We start from the raw sequence: 18453 nt of genomic DNA on the forward strand, positions 1-18453 counted from the left end.
GAATCTGTTGCTGTCAACTCTCATTATGAGATCCAAAGAGTTGTCACTATCAGTGAAGCAAGCCAATATTAGGCTGAAAAAACAAAACAAACCCATCAGAGAGATAGCAAAAACTTTAGGTGTGGCCAAATCAACTGTTTGGAACATCCTTAAAAAGAAAGTACGCACCAGTGAGCTCAGCAACACCAAAAGACTCGGAAGACCACGGAAAACTGCTGTGGTGGATGACCGAAGAATTCTTTCCCTGGTGAAGAAAACATCTTTCACAACAGTTGGCAAGATCAAGGACACTCTCCAGGAGGTAGGTGTATGTGTGTCAAAATCAACAATCAAGAGAAGACTTCACCAAAGTGAATACAGAGGGTTCACCACAAGATGTAAACCATTGGTGAGCCTCAAAAACAGGTCGGCCAGATTAGAGTTTGCCAAACAACATCTAAAAAAGCCTTCACAGGTTTGGAACAACATCCTATGGACAGATGAGACCAAGATCAACTTGTACCAGAGTGATGGGAAGAGAAGAGTATGGAGAAGGAAAAGAACTGCTCATGATCCAAAGCATACCACCTCATCAGTGAAGCATGGTGGTGATAGTGTCATGGTGTGGGCATGTATGGCTGCCAATGGAACTGGTTCTCTTGTATTTATTGATGATGTGACTGCTGACAAAAGAAGCAGGATGAATTCTGAAGTGCTTCGGGCAATATTATCTGCTCATATTCAGCAAAATGCTTCAGAACGCATTGGACGGTGCTTCACAGTGCAGATGGACAATGACCCGAAGCATGCTGCGAAAGCAACCAAAGAGTTTAAGAGAAAGAAGTGGAATGTTATGCAATGGCCAAGTCAATCACCTGACTTGAATCCGATTGAGCATGCATTTCACTTGCTGAAGACAAAACTGAAGGGAAAATGCCCTAAGAACAAGCAGGAACTAAAGACAGTTGCAGTAGAGGCCTAGCAGAGCATTACCAGGGATGAAACCCAGCGTCTGGTGATGTCTATGCGTTCCAGACTTCAGGCTGTAATTGACTGCAAAGGATTTGCAACCAAGTATTAAAAAGTGAAAGTTTTACGGATGATTGTTAATCTATCCCATTACTTTTGGTCCCTTAAAAAGTGGGAGGCACATATACAAACTGTTGTAATTCCTATACCGTTCACCTGATTTGGATGTAAATACCCTCAAAATAAAAGAAAGTCTGAAGTTAAAGCACATCTTGTTCGTTTCATTTCAAATCCATTGTGGTGGTGTATAGAGCCAAAAAGATTAGAATTGTGTTGATGTCCCAATATTTATGGATCTAACTGTATCTCATCTTTAGGTACTCCTGCCTTTAATAGGTCCACCTGGTTTTCTCTTCACCTCCTCTCTTCTCTACCCCATTTCCTTTCTTCTCTGTTCTTTTCTGCTTGTATTCTTCCTGTCTGGCCTTATCTACTGCCTTGACAGGTTGTGTTTTAGTCTCTTCTAGCTCCCCCAACTGGCTTAAGAGGGTAGTGGCTTCATGAAACTTGCTGTTTAATCCCAGGCCTCCGAGCAAGGACAATAAAAAAGCCTTGAGGTTAAATGGTGCAGACTTCATCAGGTTAGAGCGCAGAGCAGATGTGAAGGGTTCCATATCTGGACCCATCCATTCTGGAAATGTATTTAAACCAGTTATAAAACCCATCTCACGTAACCTGGAAATACCCTCTCCTATTGATCTCCAGGAGTAGGTATTTTCCAGGTCAGTAGGACTAACGTATACTCTGAGTATTCCATCTCTCATGAGGTCTAACAGTGAAAAATTCACACTAAACTCTTGGGCTTTTCGCATTGCCTGACACAATTGTGGATCATGTCCTATAGCCACTGCTTCCTTACCTAACAAAACTACACTGTCCACCCCTTCACCCCACACGCGTAGGAGCCAACTCAATAGGGGCTCCCCAGGCCTTTGTTTGTATTGTTTTGCCAGCCTCTGGAGTTCAGTTTGTGTAAACTCCTGTACTTCTTCAAATTCCACATCTCTGGGATTGCGATAATGCACCTCCCCATCTGCCATATCCTCTCTATCATGTTGCCTTTTCCTATGCTTAGTAATGAGAGGTCTGGCACACCTTTTCTTTCCCAATGGATAATCATCATCAGAAAAATCAAACTCTATCTCTTTATCCTCACTATCATTTGAGGAGAGCACATCCTCACAATCCCAGTTTTGGGATGTGACAATGGCATGTACCCTGGCTTTACTAACAGGTTTAAGGCCCTTCCTTTTCCTTAAGGCATTAATTGATTTGGTCATGAGGGCTGCACACCGCTCTTGCAAATCATCAGCCCGACTAGCAGTTGAACAAACATACTCTGAAGCAACTGCTAGCTGGTCTTTTAATACCTTAACTTCTGCCTCTGCCTTCTCCCTCCTTTGTGATGCAGTATAGATCGCATGGAGGAAGTACCAACCCACTGTGGACACTGTCCTCTTCTCTGCTTTACTTAAATCCCACCCCTTAAGACTAAAATCTACAAAAGTCTTATTCAAAGGAGAAGCACACTTTGAAAATTTTGTAGCAAGAGGCTCCCACTCATTGTCTCTGGCCCAGATTGGTAAGCTACACACTTCCTTGTGGCCACCAGAAACCTCTGAAACCTTGCTTATCCTAAACAGTTTATGCAGAATTTTACCTAGCACACGCTATACAAGTAAAAGAGGAAACCACCGCGCTATATACTATACACAATTAACACAATCAAGTGAATAAATAACGAACAATTGAAAAGAGAGCAGCTGCTTAAAGGTGAGATACACACACTCAAATAAATAAACAAAGGAAGCAGCACTATAAATCAATTATGTGATACTAAACCACAAATAGTGATTAACAATATATAAAGTTTCTTAACCAATCCAGTGACACAATAAAGTTCAATCAGTGAATAGAAGTCTTCAAAGGTGCAATGGATGAAACACCAGACAACTAGGTCCCTTGTTAGGCAAATACAGATGGGACTGGATATACCTTCACCACACCACAGTGTTATGGATAAAATGGACGCTTACCAAATGGCAAGCTTAAAAAGCTTGTGACCTTAACCCGGTCGGGGCCTTTCTTGAGATGGGACACCGTTAGACCACTCTTCAGGCCGTGGATGGCTCACTATCCTCCACAAAAGGAAACCAGGATACAGAGAATACTATACTCCTAACTTGGAGTTGTTCTCACAAACAATGCCCCAAAAAAAGAAAAAAGCACATAGCGTAATCCTGGATGGATATTTATTAAAGAACACTAAAATTACACTTACAGTGTGTCGAATAAAAACAGCATGGAAAGCCGGACGCTATACAACACAGTACAGAAAAACAGGTCTGCTTCAGTTGAATTTTTAGCGCAAATCTTGAACGAGCCTCCAAATGTTATGCTTGCGTTTATCAAAGGTTCTTGCAGTAAAACCAAGGAAACTTAGACCTCTGTGGTATATCAATGTGCTTTTACTAAACAAAAATGCTTTACATACAAAACTATTACAATATTAGGAATATAATACAAAGCTGACTGATATACCTTTAACAAGAAAAATGCTACCTACTTCCTAGCAAAACTATGGTCTGTATACAATAAGAATACACAAAAAAGGTTACTTAGCTCTGCTTATAGAAACTTCACAATCTCCTTGGCAATGAGGACCTCTTGAGAATTGCAGGAGATCGGGCAAAAAGCGTCTTCAGGTTCTGGCAGAGACTACCTTGATGTTACCTCATTACAAAAACCTAATAGAGTCCTCCTCTCAGTTTTGTGTTCTTGCTTTTTATTTGGAAAGTTTTAAGAAGCCAATCCCATTTGGGCATATCCTTTTCTGCCCCATTACACTGATGTCAAAAATAGCAAAAAATCAAGCTAGATAATTAGTTGACCAGAACATCTGTATAAGCAATGGTAGCATGGGCGGACTGACAACTCATAGAAGATTATGGGGCCCCCAGGCTTACAGGTGGCCGCCATGTCAGGAGTAAGTAACAAACAAAACAACATATAGAGTACAGCAGTCAGGATGAGTGCCACGCTCACATCAGAGTCTTCCCTTACACCAAAGTCCCAACATTATCCCTATAAATCAGAGTCCACAGAGTCCTACCTTATGGCAGAGCCCCCCCAGTGTGTAACCTTCTATCAGTGTCCCCTTACACACACCTATGCACCTTAGTGCTCGGTGTGGGAGGCAGCTGGAAGGAAAAGGCCTTTAAATTATAAAAAACAATCCACTTGTTGCAGGCTCTGAACTGCACGAGTGAGTCTTAGAGCCAGCGAAATACTGAACTGCTGTGGTTGGCCTCAGATCTGGCAGTGGGGCGTGTGAATAAAAGCCATGCTTGATGTGTGCCATATCAGCACACAGGCACACACCCAAACCTGCCCTGCTGCCTGATCCGAGGCCGGGCTCAGCAGTTCACCATTCAGCCGCCTCCGAATCACAACAAGTGGATTTTTCACGGGCATAGGATTGTTAGATCGACTTCTGTTTAGCGGCAGTAGGCATAAATGAAACATACAGTATACATACACACACACACACACAGTATACATACACATAAACACACACACATTATACATATACACACATAGACACCAGTGATGGCTGGTGCTCAAAATTTTCGGGGGTGCAAACAAACTGAAAAAAAAACATCAATTGCAGCCACTGTGCCCATCAAACGCAGCTACTGTGCCCATCAAATGCAGCTACTGTGCCTATCAACTGCTGCCACTGTGCCCATCAAGCGCAGCCACTGTGCCCATCAAACGCAGCCACTGTGCCCATCAAACGGAGTCACTGTGCCCATCAAACGCAGCCACTGTACCCATAAATTGCCACCACTGTACCTATCAAACGCAGCTACTGTGCCCATCAAACGCAGCTACTGTGCCCATCAATAGCCGCCACTGTGTCCATCAAGTGCAGCCACTGTGCCCATCAAGCGCAGCCACTGTGCCCACCAAACGCACCCATTGTGCCATCAAACGCAGCCACTGTGCCATCAAACGCAGCCACTGTACCCATAAATCGCCGCCACTGTGCCCATCAAACGCAGCTACTTTGCCCATCAATTGCCGCCGCTGTGCCCATCAAGCGCAGCCACTGTGCCCACCAAGCGCAACCACTGTGCCATCAAAAGCAGCCACTGTGCCATCAAACGCAGCCACTGTACCCATAAATTGCCGCCACTCTGCCCATCAAACGCAGCCACTGTGCCCATCAAACGCAGCCACTGTGCCCATCAATTGCTGCCAGTTTGCCCATCAATTGCTCCCAGTGTGCCCATCAATTGCTGCTACTGTGCCCCATCAAATCCTGCCAGTGTGCCAATCAATTGCTGCTACTGTGCCCCATCAAATGCTGCCAGTGTGCCCATCAATTGCCGCTACTGTGCCCCATCAATTGCTGCCAGTGTGCCCATCAAATGCTGCCAGTGTGCCCATCAATTTCCACTACTGTGCCCCATCAAATGCTGCCAGTGTGCCCATCAATTGCTGTTACTGTGCCCCATAATGCTGCCAGTGTGCCCATCAATTGCCACTACTGTGCCCCGTCAAATGCTGTCAGTGTGCCCATCAATTGCCGCTACTGTGCCCCATCAAATGCTGCCAGTGTGCATTGCCCGGCACTTACCTGTCTCGCAGTGGTGGTGTCCTGCACTCTCCTCGATTTCTTCTTCCATCCTCTCTATCAGGTGTCCAATCACAGCACCTGATGCTTCAGTCAATCAGGTAACAGACCAAGCACCTGATTGGCTGAGAGGTGGTTCAGTGTGTTAGCAAAGTGAATTTCTTTGCTAACACACAGCTGAGTGAACAGTGAACGCCGAGCAGGGCGCCTACTGTTCACCTTTTTGGGCGCCTATTAGAGCCTACGGCTCTAATCAGGTGCTTCCCAAAAACACCCCCACCGCCCTAATTCAGGTGCCCGGTGCCCGAAAAGGGCCTGGGCACCTGAATAGGGGGTGTCAGTGGCGACCATAGATAGATTAATTCCTTATGGACGCACCGCCACTGATAGACACACAGTATACATATACACATAGACATAGACACAGAGTATACATATATACACATAGACACACAGTATACATATATAAACATAGACACACAGTATACATATATACACACAGACACACACCATACATATATACATATACACACACACACACACACACACACACACACACACACACTATACATATATACATATGCACACACACACACGCACACACACTCCAGCACTTTTCACCCAAAAATCAGCCTAAAATAAACACACTGTTGCCCCCATCTCCTGACATGCTGGGACTTGTAGTGCCCCAGCAGCTCACAGACACTTTAGGTGGTAATGCAGGAGAAGAGGGGACTGTGTCCTAGTATTGGTGGGCAGGTAATGACTAGGCAGGGTAGCAGAGATTGGGGGAGAAGTTCATAACATCCTTCCTCCAGAAGCATGGCACTTCTCACACAGAAAATCGATCTAACAGCTTCAGATACAGGAGGAGCCCTGCTAGAGGAAAAACACATCCTCCCCCTCCCTCCTGCTCACCAGGGTAAGCACTGACAAAAATACAATCAGTTCAGCTCAGCAAGCTTAGCTTCCAGCAGGTTGCAGCCCCTCCCACACTGCAGGCTGTGTACCCTCCTCCCTCTCTTCTCCTCCAGCTGTTGGCATTCTCCTGCTTTGAAATCAAATGAGCTGCAGTGAGGAAGGGGGCGTGGCAACTATAGCCTCAGTTTTTTTACAGCAAAATGATGTCGTCAAGGGACAGATGTAAAAAAACACAGATTTGTACATACTGTCCCTGCTTTTACTGAGGCTGGCCACTCTGATGGGGCCCTAGTGGCATGGGGGTCCGTGCCCGATTCCCCAAATGGTCAGTCCTCCCCTAAATGGTAGCAAAGAGGGTGTCTTGTGTAAGCACTCTACGACATCTGTTGGAAAAATGTCCTCTTGCAGAAAGTGTGAGGCTGGGATAGTCATATATATATATATATATATATATATATATATATATATATATATATTAACATATTATATACGCCATGTATATTATATACATGAAAACACTAGGGATGGGCCGAACGGAAATTAATAGTGCCCATTTTGTAGGCTTATATGCAAGTAATTGGGCATACAATGGTTATAGGAGTCCAGGTCCTGCCCTGGGGGACATGTATCAATAAAAAAAAGTTTGTGAAAAACTTAATTTTTAAATGAACAGTGATTTTTGCCAAAAAAAAAAAATTCCAATGTAAGCTGCCTTTTATTTGCTCAGCAACAGCTGGGGAGCCAGTGTGTATGATTAGGCCACAATGTAGTGCAATGGGAACAAGATTAGAGTTTTTTGGATACATTCTGTCACTTTGACTTTGGATAGAAGTAACGTCTGAGTAAAAATGGGTCTTCGGGTGTCGGTGGCGCCTTCCAACCGTAACCCTATAGAGGTACTCTTAATGAAAGCAAGAATTGGCCTTGCTGTAAAAAATTGCAATGATATGCACCTGTCAAACAGGTGCAGAAAAATTACCCTTTGGGCGTTAATTGTGCCCATGAAACCTATACCAAAAACATTCTACCAGATGAAATAATTGAACACCCTCAAAGCTAGGCAGCCTCGAAGTCCTGCAGAGATTCCACATCCCAAAAAGACTTAATCAATGACATCGGCATCAGGGGCTTCATAGCTGGTAATCCAGGACTGATTCATTTTTATAAAAGTAAAACGGTCCATGGAGTCTGTGGACAGACGCATTCTATGATCAGTAACAAAACCTCCTGCAGCTCTGAAAGCACGCCTGATGTAGGGCAGCCCAAGTCAATAGCATACTGGGCAAGTTCTGGCCAGTGGTCTATTCTCATGACCCAGTAAGTCAGTGGATCATCAGCTGGAAAGCTCTCTATCTCTGTTTTGGCCCCCGAGGTAATCGTCCACCATGTGATGCAGACGCTGCCGATGGGATGTGGAAGCTGAGAGTCCTGGGCGGCGAGGACTAAAAAAATTCCTAAATGCCTCATTTAGGCGGACACCTTTTCCAACGCTCCTCTCTTGACCAAAACAACCTTTTCCATGACACTGTAACCTACTGGAGTCAGGAAAAATGTTCAATAAAATCCTCCTTAAGGTGTCCTCAAGAGATTTTATCTTCTGCACTCTCTGTGGGGACGGGATGAGTTCTGAGACATTCCCCTTATAACAGTGGTCACGGAGTGTTGCCAACCAGTAATCATCCTTCTCCTTTATGCCACGTATTCTTGGGTCCTTTCGCAGGCTTTGCCCATGCGCCTCAAATTTGCCGAGGCTTGAGAAGCAGACTCCTCAGGGTCACTCAGAATGACAGCATCTGGAACTTCCTCCTCCCAGTCACGTTCTACTCCCAAGGGTCCTGGGGTTGAAAAGCCATCGCTTACAGATTGACGCATGTCTTCCTTTTCTTCGAAGCCTATGAAAGTGCCAGAATCCTCCTCCTTATCCTCCTCCCCTCTCTCCTCCTGTGTGTTCTGTGACATAGGAATGATGGTGTCTGGATAAAGTGGGCCTTGAGAGGAAAGGAAGTCCTCCTCTTCCTCCTGCTGCTCTGCCTCCAGTGCCCTGTCCATAATGCCAAGCATAGTCTGCTCCAACAGGAACACAACAGGGATTGTGTCACTAATGCATGCATGGTCACGGCTCACCATCCTTGTGGCCTCCTCAAATGGTGACAATACAGTGCATGCATTCTTAATGATCAGCCACTGTCGTGGGGAAAAAAAAGCAGAGGGGGCCTGAGCCTGTCGTCGTGCTATACTCGCACAGGTACTCGTTGACGGCGCTCTGCTGCATGTATAGCCGCTGTACCATTGCCAAAGTCAAGTTCCACCTGGTAGGCATGTCACAAATCAGGCCGTTTATGGGCAGCTGACCAGCTTTAGCACATCTTGCAACCCTGGGTACGTATTTAGGAAACGGTGCACCACCAAATTGAGGACATGTGCCAGGCAGGCACATGTGTCAACTTTCCCTGTCTGAGGGCGGACAGGAAGTTTGAGCCATTATCGCACACCACCATTCCTGGCTCCAGCTGACGTGGTGTGAACCACCTCTGGGCCTGTCCCTGCAGAGCTGCAAGAATCTCTGCTCCAGTGTAGTTCCTGTCCCCTAAACACACCAGCTGAAGTACTGCATGGCACCTTTTAGCCTGACTCATGGAATAGCCCTTTGAACGCTTAGGGGGTACCTGAGGTTTGTAGGACAATTCTGCAGAGGAGGGCATGGAGGTGGCGGAGGAGGAGGAGGGGGTAGAGCTCACAGGGCTGGCATCTTTACCACCAGCTGTATGGAGATGTGGGGGCACAACAAGCTGCAGCACCAAGCCCTGTCCTGCATCCTTTTGAGTTGCAAACAGCGTTACCCAGTGTGCTGTGAACGAAATATATTGTCCCCACCCATGCTTGCTGGACCACGTGTCAGCAGTAAGGTGGATTTTACGGCTGACTGCCTTGCCCAACGATGCCAGAACATTCCCTTCCATGTGATGGTAGAGATATGGAACGGCCTTACGTGAAAAGTAGTAGCGACTGGGAACCTGCCATTGTAGTACAGCACATTGTGCAAATTCATGGAAGGGGGCAGAATCCACCAGGCTGAAAGGCAGAAGTTGGAGAGCCAAGCTTGCATTTAGACGTTAGGTATATGGGTGGCAGGGACTGTATTTTTTTTTCCGCTGCAGCAGATGGAGCAGAGAAATTTGCCGGCTACAGTCTACAGCCGGTGGTGTGCTGCTGGCAGATGTGCTGCTAGGACCTGGGAACACCCTGTGCTATACCATCATCCCTGTCAGTGGAGGCTGCTGAAAGGTAATGACTTGGTATCATAGGGGCAGACTGAAGTGGGTAAGGAGGAGGAGGGACAGATTTGTGCCCCTTTTGTGTGGCTTTTAAGTGCTCTTGCCAACGGGCTGAGTGGTTGGACGTTAAATGCCTTGTTAAGCATGTGGTACCCAAATGGTTGGAGTCTTTGCCATGTTTGTTGTGCCTGAGACACAGTTTGCAGATAGCAACAGTGCGATCTGCTGCAGATGTGCTGAAAAAGGCCCAGATAGCTGAGATTTGGGGAGTGGGCCGGGAGATAACAGCTGCAGAATGTGATGGAATAGGGTGGCTGCTCTCTACTCTTTCTTGATGTCGGCCTCCTTGGGATTGTGCCACCTCACCTCCAGTTTCCTCCTCTGCTCTATCTGGCACCCAAGTCGCATCAGTGACCTCATCATCATCTCCATCTCCTCCATCTTCATCATCATCACCACTGGAGACAACTTGTCAATACGCTGCAGCTGGGGGAACATGAATGCCAATTTGTCTACTAGTGTTCTCCCCTCTCTCTAGGCTCATGTTTGCTGACGCTGTAGTCAAATAACAAATATCTGACTCCTCCATGGCTGATGTTGGGGATATGGCAGGAATAGATGTGGACAAGGAGGCAGGTTTATCCACTCTGGCAACTGCAGAGGACTGCACACTTGTCTTTGCTTGCATGACAGTTGGGTGAGGAGGATGAGGAAGGTCTAGTAAGCCAGTCCACCACCTCCTCTGCATGCTGTGGCTGGATAGCATGGGCAAACCCACTAAACAGAGAAATTTATGCCCTACCTGAGGACTGACCACCACATCCACCTTTGCCTGTGGACACATTTGTTGCTGGCCCCCTTACAGTGCCAAGGGAACGTCTGCCTCTCCTTGTTGTCCTCCCAGACATTATTGAGAGGGAGGGGGTGCTGCTTATAAGCAAATGTAAAGAAGAAGTGGAAATCTGTACGTAGATGCACTTTAATCAATGTACGTCCATGGATGTCCTCCCGAGCAAGTGCAGTCTGCACGACCCTGAGGGTCGCGCGTGGCGCGCTCTGTGATCACAGAGTCTATGAGACTCGGCTGATCACAGATCCGAGTAAGGGGTCGATTCCGGCCCCTTACCACGTGATTAGCTGTCAGCCAATGAATGCTGATCACGCGATGTAAACAGAAGCTTGGCAATCAGTATTTTTTTTCCCTCACGCTACCAGCGTGAGGGGAAAAAAAGCCGATCACCAGCTCCTATCAGAGGGGCATGGTTGCCTCATTTAGAAAGCCGTGGCTGTGCCCACCAGTGTCACCTGCCAGTGCCCACTGTGCCACCTACCACTTCCACCTATCAGTACCCACCAGTGCCCACAGTGCCACCTACCAGTGCCCACAGTGCCACCCATCAATGCCCACCAGTGCTGCCAATCAATGCAAGTCATTTTCTAATAATCAGGGCCACAAATCAGTGCTGCCTATCAGTGTCACCTACCAGTGCTTGCCAGTGCCCATCAGTGCCACCCATCAGTACCACCTATCAGTGCCGCTTATCAGTGCCACCTATCAGTGCCCTTCAGTGTCACCCATCAGTGCCAACCATCAGTGCCCATCAGTGCCAACCATCAGTGCCACCTATCAGTGCAACCTCATCAATGCTTATCAGTGCCACCTATCAGTGCCAAATAGTGCCACCTTATCAGTGCCTATCAGTGCCCATCAGTGCCGCCTATCAGTGCCACCTCATCAATGCTTATCAGTGCCACCTATCAGTGCCAAATAGTGCCACCTTATCAGTGCCTATCAGTGCCCATCAGTGCTGCCTATCAGTGCCCATCAGTGCCGCCTATCAGTGCCCATCAGCCCAGCCTATCAGTGCCCATCAGTGAAGGAGAAAGATTACCTGTTTTCAGAATTTTATAACAAACTATGAAACAGTTTTGTTTTGTTTTTTTCAAAATTTCGGTCCCTTTTTGTTTTATTTAGCAAAATATAAAAAACCCAGCAACAATTAAATACCACCAAAAGAAAGCTCTAGCTGCGTGAAAAAAAATGATAAAAATGTAATTTGGGTAAACTGTAGCATGACCGCGCAATTGTCATTCAAAGAGTGACAGCGCTGAAAGCTGAAAATTGGTCTGGACGGGAAGGGGGTTTAAGTGCCCAGAAAGCACGCTGAAAGCTGAAAATTGGTCTGGGCAGGAAGGGGGTTTAAGTGCCCAGAAAGCAAGTGGTTAAAATATCACGATTCAATTGATATTTTATAATAGGTATGGAAATCAAAAGAGAAAATTGATAGACAGCACTGAAAAATGTAACACTGTGTAAAGGAAATAAACCAAGCCATTTAACTACTAGAAGACAGTTTTCTTTCACTGTCCTGAGCAGTGGCGTCGCTAGGGGGTGGCTAATGGGGCTATACCTCTGAATCTGGGGCCCATAGCCCCGAGTCCAGGGTCAGCTCTACCATGAGAGTGTAGCGGGCTGCCTGACAATGCGCTGTCCCGCACAGCCGCGGCACTCTCACTGAGTCTGCACTCGGTGGTTCACTCTGATGGCCAGAGGCAGAGATCAGTGTGAGAACGAGTCTCCTCCCTTGCCCCGCCCATATCATAGAGGCGGGAGGAACTTTCTCACATGAGCTCCTGAGCTGGGGAGGCAGCATTTGAGAGCAGACCATGGAGGAGGAGAGGGGGGGGACTCTGTACTACCCTAGCCTGTCTTTTATATACCCTAGCCTGTCTTCTGTATACCCTAGCCTGTCTTCTATATACCCTAGCCTGTCTTCTGTATACCCTAGCCTGTCTTCTGTATACCCTAACCTCTATATACCATAACCTTTCTGTATACCCTAGCCTGTCTTCTGTATACCCTAGCCTCTCTGGATACACTAGCCTGTGTTCTATATACCCCTGCCTGTCTTCTATATACCCTAGCCTGTCTTCTGTATACCCTAGCCTGTCTTCTGTATACCCTAGCCTCTATATACCATAACCTTTCTGTATACCCTAGACTGTCTTCTGTATACCCTAGCCTCTCCGGATACACTAGCCTGTGTTCTATATACCTCTGCCTGTCTTCTATATACCCTAGCCTGTCTTCTATATACCCTAGCCTGTCTTCTATATACCCTAGCCTGTCTTCTATATACCCTAGCCTCTGTATACCCTAGCCTGTCTTCTGTATACCCTAGCCTCTCTGGATACACTAGCCTGTGTTCTATATACCCCTGCCTGTCTTCTATATACCCTAGCCTGTCTTCTGTATACCCTAGCCTGTCTTCTGTATACCCTAGCCTCTATATACCATAACCTTTCTGTATACCCTAGCCTGTCTTCTGTATACCCTAGCCTCTCTGGATACACTAGCCTGTGTTCTATATACCCCTGCCTGTCTTCTATATACCCTAGCCTGTCTTCTATATACCCTAGCCTGTCTTCTATATACCCTAGCCTCTGTATACCCTAGCCTTTCTTCTGTATTCCCCAGCCTGTCTTCTGTATACCCTAGCCACTCTGTATACCCTAGCCTCTCTATATACCCTAGCCTGTATTCTGTATACCCTAGCCTGTCTTCTGGATACCCTAGCCTGTCTTCTGGATACACTAGTCTGTCTTCTGGATACACTAGCCTGTCTGGATACACTAGCATGTCTTCTATATGCCCTAGCCTCTCTGTATACCCTAGCCTGTCTTCTATATATCCTAGCCTCTCTGTATACCCTAGCCTCTTTGTATACCCTAGCCTTTATGTATACACTAGCATGTCTTCTGTATACCCTAGCCTGTCTTCAATATACCCTAGCCTGTCTTTTGTATACCCTAGCCTGTCTTTTGTATACCCTAGCTTGTCTTTTATATACCCTAGCCTCTCTGTATACACTAGCCTGTCTTCTATATACCCCAGCCTGTCTTCTATATACCCTAGCCTGTCTTCTATATACCCTAGCCTCTCTGTATACCCTAGTCTATCTTCTGTATACCCTAGCCTGTCCTCTGTATACCCTAGCCTCTCTATATACCCTAGCCTCTCTATATACCCTAGCCTGTATTCTGTATACCCTAGCCTGTATTCTGTATACCCTAGCCGGTCTTCTGTATACCCTAGCCTGTACTCTGTATACCCTAGCCTCTCTGTATACACTAGCCTGTCATCTGTATACCCTAGCCTCTCTGTATACCCTAGCCTCTCTGTATGTGACAATCCGCATCTGGTGGCAGGTGACGTGACAAGTGACATGCTGCATCTTGTGGCAGGTAACGTGGCAAGCTGATGCAAGCTGAGGTCTGGGGACCCTGATGTAAGGAGGGCTCTCTGGGGACTCTGATGTAAGGGGGGCTTATACTCTAGCCTGTCTTCTGTATACCCTAGCCTGTCTTCTGTATACCCTAGTCTCTCTGTATACCCTAGCCTTTATATACCATAGTCTCTCTATATACCCTAGCCTCTCTGTATGTGACAATCCGCATCTGGTGGCAGGTGATGGGACAAGTGACAAGCTGCATCTTGTGGCAGGTAATGTGACAAGCTCTCCAGTGTCCCTGATGTAATGGGGGCTCTCTGGGGACCCTGATGTAAGGGGGAGGCTCTCTGGGGACCCTGATGTAATGATAATATATAATGTAATTCTATCTATCTATCTATCTATCTATCTATCTATCTATCTATCTATCTATCTATCTATCTATCTATCTATCTATCTATCTATCTATCTATCTATCTATCTATCTATATGTGTGTGTGTGTGTGTGTGTGTGTGTGTATGCCCGCCCAAGCGTATGACTTTCTTTACTTCACTGCTATGGGCTCTAGCCCCAGATCTTTTGTAGACCTAACAACGCCTCTGGTCCTGAGTAAGCACCAAAACATAGGCTATTGCCTGCAGAGTCCGGGCCACTTGAGGCCCCCAAGCCACAGGGGTCATTAGGGGCCTAAAGGGATGCTATTAAAAAACAAAGGTGCTCCTGACCGTGAATTATCTGTCATATCAAACCTCTTCTGCAGAGTCTTCCATGCATAGGATGTCCGCGTTTCTGATTTGACAGTTCTCTCTGCTTGAAGACCAGTCTTTTCTGTCTTCCGAAAAGAAATAACATTTACCACTAAATGCCACCCAGTTTAAAGGGCATAGCTCGCACACTTTGCCTGTCATTGAGGAAAGGAGAAACAAGTGATTTAATTTATTTAGTATAAAAGCATATGTTTAGGATCTATTCACACTTGTCTGTTTTCATGGAAAAAAAGCACATGGATTTTACTGCATGATTTTAGGTAGAATTCCCTATCTTATATGGCTGATTCATATTTATGCACTGCAGTTTAACTGCTTCCGGACCACCCATCGCACGTTTATGGCGGCAGGGTGCAAAACAACGTACCTGTACGTTGGATCCTCTTCGGGGTCTGGGGCGCATGTGCGCATCGCCGGCGACCCGCTTCCGCTGTAAGAGGAAGCCAATCAGCGGGAGCCAATCAGCGGGTCTGGCGGCCGCGATGGCCACCGAGACCCACCGATCGTTCACTTGAGAGGCAGACCAGCGGTCTGCCTATGTAAACAAGGCAGACCGCCATTCTGTCAGAGAGGATGAGAGAGATCTTGTGTTCCTGCTAAACAGGAACACAGATCTCTCTTCCTCCAGTTAAACCATCTCCCACACAGTTAGAAATCACTCCATAGCAGCACACTTAACCCTTTGATCGCCCCTGATGTTAACCCCTTCCCTGCCAGTGTCATTAATACAGCGACAGTGCATTTTTTAGCACTGATCACTGTATTAGTGTCACTGGTCCCAAAAGAGTGTCACTTAGGGCACTTTCACACTGAGCAGCGCCGGGCGTTGGCGGTAAAGCGCCGCTATTTTTATCAATGTTTTACTGTCGTTTGTGCGGCACTTTATGGCCGCTAAACAGATGAAAAGGGGGGTTTTAAAGCACCCGCAAAGTGCTGCTGGAGTGGCGCTTTGCCAGCGCTTCAGCAGCGCTGCCCATTGATTTGAATAGGCAGGGGTGCTGTAGGAGCGGTGTATTTACCACTCCTACAGCACCTCAAAGATGCTGCTTGCAGGACTTTTTTGAGCATCTTGCCAGCGCACATGAACACGCGTTGCATGAACACGCAATTGTCAGTTAAAGCAACGCAGTGCCATATCGCAAAAAATGGCCTGGTCATGAAGGGGGTGAAACCTTCCGGGGCGTAAGTGATTAATGTGTTTTTAAAGTGATCCTGTCACTTTTCTTTCACAAGGTGTTCTTTGAGTACAATTGATGCTGTGGTGATAGGGTCACTTTACAGGAAAAGATTCATTCATACCTAGACGCATTGCCTTTCCAATGCTCCTTGCTGCAGTGACCAGGTATAGGTGGGGGCAGTAACCACTTGTTTGTACCATAAATCAGTGGTCATCAACCCTGTTCTCAGGGCCCACTAACAGGCCAGGTTTGCAAGAGAACTGAAATACATCACAGGTGATATAATTTGCTGCTCAGTGATTGCAGTATTCTAGTCTGCATCTCCCCAAGGTAATACATAAAACCTGTCCTGTTAGTGGGCCCTGAGGACAGAGTTGATGACCACTGTCATAAATTATATTGGCCAGGCAACGCACTGATACCTTTGCTGCCATAGTGCTATGGGCTGGGTGTTCAGTCTGCCCCTGTGCCTTTAAGGAGGGGTGGACTCCCTCCAGGTTATCTGCCCTACACCTGTCTATTTAACTGCATGTGCTTCCATTGTTGGAGACTCAGAAGATTTAGGAGTTTAGGTCCACAGAAAATGGGGTGCCTTGCCAGGGCCTGTGGCTTACGCATGTATTTGCAAATCTGTGCAACTAAATCCCTGTTTTTAACACATACTGTTGAACAGGTTAATTTGGTAGGTCGCAGGCTGGTCGGTAAGTTGAGTTTGGAAATTTCTTTGTTTTTTTTTTGTTTTTGTTTTTTTTTATATGCATTGTATTTCCAATGCTCCTTGCAGCAGTGACCAGTTATAGGTGGGGGCAGTAACCACTTGTTTGTACTATCATTATCACACATGTTGCAATGTGCATGTAAATGTATAAAAAAGGAACCAAAGGAACGTCTGATCTTTCTACTTTTGAAGTAGGGATTTTCAGTCTCAACGTCACACAATTTTACTTCTGGATTGAGTGAGGAAGAGTTATATTTTGTCAGGCTTTTAGTTCTGCATGTGACCACTCCTTTCCTGTCTCTTTGAGGAAATGGGTTAGTTGTCACTGGAGCAGAAAACAGTAATAAAACTGTCAGAGGTTTTTAACCCTTTCTCATATTAGGAATTAGTTTTTATTTTTGTACAGTATCTCACAAAAGTGAATACATCCCTCACATTTTTGTAAATATTTTATCATATCTTTTCATGTGACAACACTGAAGAAATGATACTTTGCTACAATGTAAACTAGTGCATGTACAGCTTGTATAACATTGTAAATTCGCTGTCCCATCAAAATAACTCAACACACAGCCATTAATGTCTAAACAGCTGGCAACAATAGTGAGTATACCCCTAAGTGAAAATGTGTAGATTGGGCCCAAAGTGTCCATATTTTGTGTAGCCACCAAAGTTTTTCCAGCACTGCCTTAACCCTCTTGGGCATGGAGTTCCCCAAAGCTTCACAGGTTGCCACTGGAGTTCTCTTCCACTCCTCCATGACGACATCACAGAGCTGGTGGATGTTAGAGACCTTGCGCTCCTCCACCTTCTGTTTGAGGATGCCCCACAGATGCTTAACCGGTTCAGTACAGGGCATTTTCACCCCTTCCTTCCCAGGCCAATTTTTAGTTTTCAGCGCTGTCGCACTTTAAATGACAATTGCGCAGTCGTGCGACGTTGTACCCAAAAAAAATTGATGTCCCTTTTTCCCCACAAATAGAGCTTTCTTTTGGTGGTATTTGATCACCTCTGCAGTTTTTATTTTTTGCGGTATAAACAAAAGAAGAGCGACAATTTTGAAAAAAATATTTTTTACTTTTTGCTATAATAAATATCCCAATTTTTAAAAAAAAAAACAAATTTTTTCCTCAGTTTCGGCCGATACGTATTCTTCTATATATTTTTGGTAAAAAAAAATCGCAATAAGCGTATATTGATTGGTTTGCGCAAAAGTTATAGCGTCTACAAAATACGGGATAGATTTATGGCATTTTTAAAAAAAATATATTTATTTATTTTTTTTAGCGGCGATCGCGATTTTTTTTCGTGATTGCGACATTATGGCGGACACATCGGACACTTTTGACACATTTTTGGGACCATTCACATTTATACAGCGATCAATGCTATAAAATTGCATTGATTACTGTGTAAATGTGACAGGCAGTGAAGGGGTTAACCACTAGGGGGACACAAGGGGTTAATATGTTTCCTAATGGAGTGTTTCTAACTGTAGGGGGCGGGGACGTACAAGGGGAGGAGACCGTTCAGTGTTCCGCTGTACTAGGAACACAGATCGCTCTCCTCACAACTGACAGGACATGGATCTGTGTGTTTACACACACAGATCCACGGTCCGGCCCGGTTAACGGGCAATCACGGGTGCCCGGCGGCGCACGCCCCCTAGACGGCCGGGAATCCAGGCCATCATGTGACGTCCACCCAGGATGGG

The 18453-nt window shown here is 46.0% G+C and overlaps 1 protein-coding gene across 1 annotated transcript in view; it reads right to left on the reverse strand.

Moving 5' to 3' along the window:
* The window catches only part of LOC141105973 (C-type lectin domain family 2 member B-like), a 57108-nt gene that overhangs the window by 9684 nt on the left and 28971 nt on the right, over positions 1-18453 (reverse strand). The window contains exon 4 of the mRNA XM_073596246.1: positions 14826-14977. Within this exon, the coding sequence (XP_073452347.1) occupies positions 14826-14977 (152 nt within the window). The remainder of the gene's footprint in view (positions 1-14825; positions 14978-18453) is intronic.

This window comes from Aquarana catesbeiana, linkage group LG08, assembly GCF_042186555.1.
Source record: "Aquarana catesbeiana isolate 2022-GZ linkage group LG08, ASM4218655v1, whole genome shotgun sequence".
NCBI classification, from domain to species: Eukaryota; Metazoa; Chordata; class Amphibia; order Anura; family Ranidae; genus Aquarana; species Aquarana catesbeiana.